The sequence below is a fragment of the Notothenia rossii genome, assembly GCF_949606895.1.
Source record: "Notothenia rossii genome assembly, chromosome: 8".
NCBI lineage: Eukaryota > Metazoa > Chordata > Actinopteri > Perciformes > Nototheniidae > Notothenia > Notothenia rossii.
Genome location: NC_136906.1, coordinates 1028566 through 1033565, shown reverse-complemented (window position 1 = coordinate 1033565; position 5000 = coordinate 1028566). Strand labels below are relative to the sequence as shown.

At 47.3% G+C, this 5000-nt stretch overlaps 1 protein-coding gene across 1 annotated transcript in view; it reads right to left on the bottom strand.

Annotated features, from left to right (window-relative positions):
• The window catches only part of tanc2a (tetratricopeptide repeat, ankyrin repeat and coiled-coil containing 2a), an 18862-nt gene extending 15045 nt beyond the window's left edge, over positions 1 to 3817 (bottom strand). The window contains exons 1-2 of the mRNA XM_079643298.1: positions 3576 to 3817; positions 1106 to 1302 (exon numbers count right to left, since the gene is read on the bottom strand). Of these exons, the coding sequence (XP_079499424.1) occupies positions 1106 to 1302; positions 3576 to 3665 (287 nt within the window). The 5' untranslated portion in view covers positions 3666 to 3817. The remainder of the gene's footprint in view (positions 1 to 1105; positions 1303 to 3575) is intronic.
• Between the last annotated feature and the right edge of the window lie 1183 nt (positions 3818 to 5000).

Genomic DNA, 5000 nt, shown 5'->3' with positions numbered 1-5000 from the left:
TATAATATACATTTAGTTTATTTGTGTATCGTGCCGTGGACAGTCCCCATTGATCAGCTGTCCCAAAGAACAGCTGTTGTCCCCGGCCAGGTGATTATAGACACCTTTTTAAAATTACAATACATCAACAGCATCCAGAGGCGCGGGAAGGTATTTTGAGTTCTGGACTCCAGTGAACACTATTACGGGCTCTATAGAGCAGGGGGGCCCACCAGGGGGGCCACAGTGGAATGTTCTACTGCAACACTCCCCACACGCAAACACACAGCACACCCCCGACTGTTACAATGAAGGCTCCATAATCAGCTCACGGCATATAGGCAGGGGTAAAGTGCTATTTTTATGAGTGGGGAGCGGACCTCACCTCCTCTAGGGGGGTCCGGGGGGATGCTCCCACGGGAAGATTTGTTTTAAATATTGAAGTTGAAAGCATCAATCTGGTGCACTTTGAGAGCAACATGAAGAGATCTATGGATACATCTCTCAACACCCAGATGAAACACAACTGGAAACAGATGTTCTTTTTCTTTATGGATATTTTACAAATCACTCCCCTTTCAAAGGGGGGGGTCCTGCCATCCTCTCTAGTGTCTGATGAGGTTCACGTAAAGCACGGTTAATGTATTATATTATTGAGGTAGAATTGTCCGGGGCTACAGAAAAAACATTCGGGGCAGGCCAAAATATTATTTTACCAACAATGTTGAATTTATTGGCTCCATATTTCACAGATTATGCACAGCGGGAGCAGCAATAACCGTCAAATAATAATTCAGACAGGGGAGCTCCGCACCGCCTGCCTGCCGCTAGGGGGTGCTGCAGCGCCTCAGCACCCCCCTTCCCGCGCCCATGACAGCATTAGATACAGGCGAAAGGATGAAAGTGACCTCTCTCTGTACCTGGGGTCAGAGATTCTCTGTTTAGCTTTAAACATCAACGCTCTTCTGCCAAAACATTCTCTGTCAGAGGGGACAGAGAAGTACATCTGGACGGTGTCTAACTTGATCATTGGACGAGTAAGGTACAAAATACTGCTTTAGATAAGGGGGATAGTTAAAGTTAATGCATTATAATATGAGTTGAAGCCAATGCATGTGTCTCGTACCTGGGCTCGCAGAGGAAGCGGGGGTCCTGGCCCTCCTCCCTCCACATCAGCCACTCCCTGAAGGAGCTGTGGTTCAGCATCCGGCTGCCGTCGCTCCTCCTCAGCAGGAAGGAGTTCAGCTGTTCCATCCTCTGAACAAACTCCCCCCAGCTCAGCAGCCCCCCCGACACAGCGCTGGCATTCACCACCTCGAACAGCTGCAGGAGGAACACACACATGGTCGTTAATCCATTGAAGACGCTAAAAGATCTGTAGGAAGCGGGGCCGTGCTTTAGGAGGCCCCGCATGATAAGTCTTAGTTCAGTCTATGTGTTCATCGTGTCGAGGACAGTCCCCATTAATCCACTGGCACCAATACAGTACATGGGGCAGCTTTACCAACATTGCATATTTCCAGATGATAATACCGTTTCTCACCCATTTCACCAACACTTCTCTAACTTCTGGTCACTTTCCAAACAGTCTCAAGGAGGCAAGAGTAAACCCTCTCCTAAAGAAACCCACTCTCAACCCGTCTGATGTTATTAACTACAGGCCCGTCTCTCTCCTCCCGTTCCTGTCTAAAACACTTGAACGCGCTGTCTTTAAACAACTCTCCTGTTATCTCCATCAGAACAACCTTCTGGATCCGCACCAGTCTGGTTTCAAGGCAGGTCACTCAACAGAAACTGCTCTCCTTGCTGTCTCTGAGGAACTGCACACGGCTAAAGCAGCCTCCCTCTCCTCTGTCATCATCCTTCTGGACCTGTCTGCTGCATTCGACACGGTGAACCATCAGATCCTCCTTCGCACTCTCCAAGAACTTGGAGTTTCAGGCTCTGCACTTTCCCTCCTCACCTCATACCTCAAAGACCTACAGGGTAACTTGGAGAGGGTCCGAGTCCGACCCTTGTCAATTAACTACAGGGGTCCCTCAGGGCTCTGTTCTCGGTCCCCTCCTCTTCTCCTTGTACACAAACTCGCTCGGATCTGTCATTAGCCTGCATGGTTTTTCATACCACTGCTACGCTGACGACACCCAACTCATTCTGTCCTTTCCCCGCTCAGAGACCCAGGTCGTCGCACGCATCTCTGCTTGTCTAGCTGACATCTCTCAGTGGATGTCTGCTCACCACCTCAAGCTCAACCTTGAGAAGACTGATCTGCTTTTCCTTCAGGGAAAAGATTGTCCCACTCTTGACCTAACAATCAACATCGGCCCCTCTGTTGTTTCCCCGACTCAGACGGCAAGGAATCTGGGTGTGACCCTAGATAACAAACTGTCCTTCACTGCAAACATCTCTGCTACAACCCGCTGCTGCAGATACACTCTTTACAACATCAGGAGGATACGTCCCCAGCTGACCCAGAAAGAGACGCAGGTTCTGGTCCAGGCTCTCGTCATCTCACGCCTAGACTACTGCAACTCCCTCCTGGCTGGTCTACCTGCATGTGCCATCCGACCTCTGCAGCTCATCCAGAATGCAGCGGCTCGTCTGGTCTTCAACCTTCCTAAATGTTCCCACACCACGCCGCTCCTCCGCTCCCTTCACTGGCTTCCAGTAACTGCTAGAATCCACTTCAAGACACTGGTGCTTGCGTACCATGCTGTGAATGGATCTGGCCCTTCCTACATCCAGGACATGGTTAAACCGTACACCCCAGCACGTGCACTCCGCTCTGCATCAGCCAAACAGCTCGCTGCACCCGCACTGCGAGGGGGACCCAAGTTCCCATCAGCAGAAACACATGGGTTTGCTATCCTGGCTCCAAAATGGTGGAATGAGCTCCCCATTGAAATCAGGACAGCAGAAAGCTTACACATCTTCTTCAGACTGAAAACTCATCTCTTTGGACTCCACTTCCAGAGATAGAATTACTAACAAAGCACTTATATACTAATAAAGGGCTGGCTTATCTAAAGCCAGTTGAGTAGCACTTGAAATGTTTGGCTCTATGAAACCTGATGGACTTATATGATTCTGTTTTCTTCAAGATTGTATCTTCCTGGTCGAACGCACTTATTGTAAGTCGCTCTGGATAAAAGCCTCAGCTAAAGGTGATGAAATGTGACACCTTTTTAAAATCACAACACATCAACAGCATTAGTTGGTATTCAGTTCGCACTCAGCTATCTTCAAATCTGTCCAGGTGACTGATAGTTGTCGTTGATCCGCCAACACGCCAACATGCTTACAATAAGAGACTTATGTTTGGCAAGCTGTAAGTCCATGTTTGGCTGCATGGGTAATATTTATCTTGTTCACAGTCTGAGAGTAGCACGTTAGCACGTTAGCACGTTAGCACGTTAGCACGTTAGCAGGTTAGCATTTCTTAATTAGAACAAAAATATGTAAGTCTGAGGCACATGGGGATATTTTGTAGAACATATTTTAACAAACCTTGTCCTGACAGCACGCACGCACGCACGCACGCACGCACGCACGCACGCACGCACCCACGCATGCACGCACACACACGCACACACTACCTGCTGGTCGGTGAGTGGATGAAGCGATGACACGGCGACGTTGAGCAGCGGCTGAACTCTCTGGAAAGACGACTGGGTGGGAAAACGCATGTTGAGCTGCAGCAGGTAAACCTCTGCTACACTCACAGGAACCACCTGCACACACACACACACACACACACACACACACACACACACACACACACACACACACACACACACACACACACACACACACACACACACACACACACACACACACACACACACACACACACACCACCAGTGATGTCACTTAAACATATTACAAAACGGTTAATTGTATAACTGCGTCATATTTAATATTCCATTCCTCACGTATATAATACCCTGCTTTATATGTTGTCACTGTACATACTGTATTTAAACATGTATACTTTTTTTATGATATTTTATTTTTCTCAAGATGTTTACATTTTGGATTGTTTATTTCTTTTAATTCTTATTGTACAATGCCATGTCTTTTTATGCTGCTGCAACGCAAGTATTTCCTACATTGGTATACATAAAGTGCTTCTGTCTCATCTTAAAGGGGATCTATTGTGCAAAGTCCACTTCTTCATGTCTCTTCTACATCAACATGTGTCCCCTCTTCTTCATGTCTCTTCTACATCAACATGTGTCCCCTCTTCTTCATGTCTCTTCTACATCAACATGTGTCCCCTCTTCTCCATGTCTCTTCTACATCAACATGTGTCCCCTCTTCTCCATGTCTCTTCTACATCAACATGTGTCCCCTCTTCTCCATGTCTCTTCTACATCAACATGTGTCCCCTCTTCTTCATGTCTCTTCTACATCAACATGTGTCCCCTCTTCCTCATGTCTCTTCTACATCAACATGTGTCCCCTCTTCCTCATGTCTCTTCTACATCAACATGTGTCCCTCTTCTCCATGTCTCTTCTACATCAACATGTGTCCCCTCTTCTTCATGTCTCTTCTACATCAACATGTGTCCCCTCTTCTCCATGTCTCTTCTACATCAACATGTGTCCCCTCTTCTCCATGTCTCTTCTACATCAACATGTGTCCCCTCTTCTCCATGTCTCTTCTACATCAACATGTGTCCTTTCTTCCTAATGTCTCCTCTACATCAACATGTGTCCCCTCTTCTTCATGTCTCTTCTACATCAACATGTGTCCCCCTCTTCTCCATGTCTCTTCTACATCAACATGTGTCCTCTCTTCTCCATGTCTCTTCTACATCAACATGTGTCCTTTCTTCCTCATGTCTCCTCTACATCAACATGTGTCCCCTCTTCTTCATGTCTCTTCTACATCAACATGTGTCCCCTCTGTGGAAAGAGACTCTCTGAAACAGAGGGGATTATGGGTAATGCTGCAATGATCTGTTTGGCGTTTCAGCCAATCAGAGACAGGCTCTGGGTATATCTGAGAGCTGTGATAT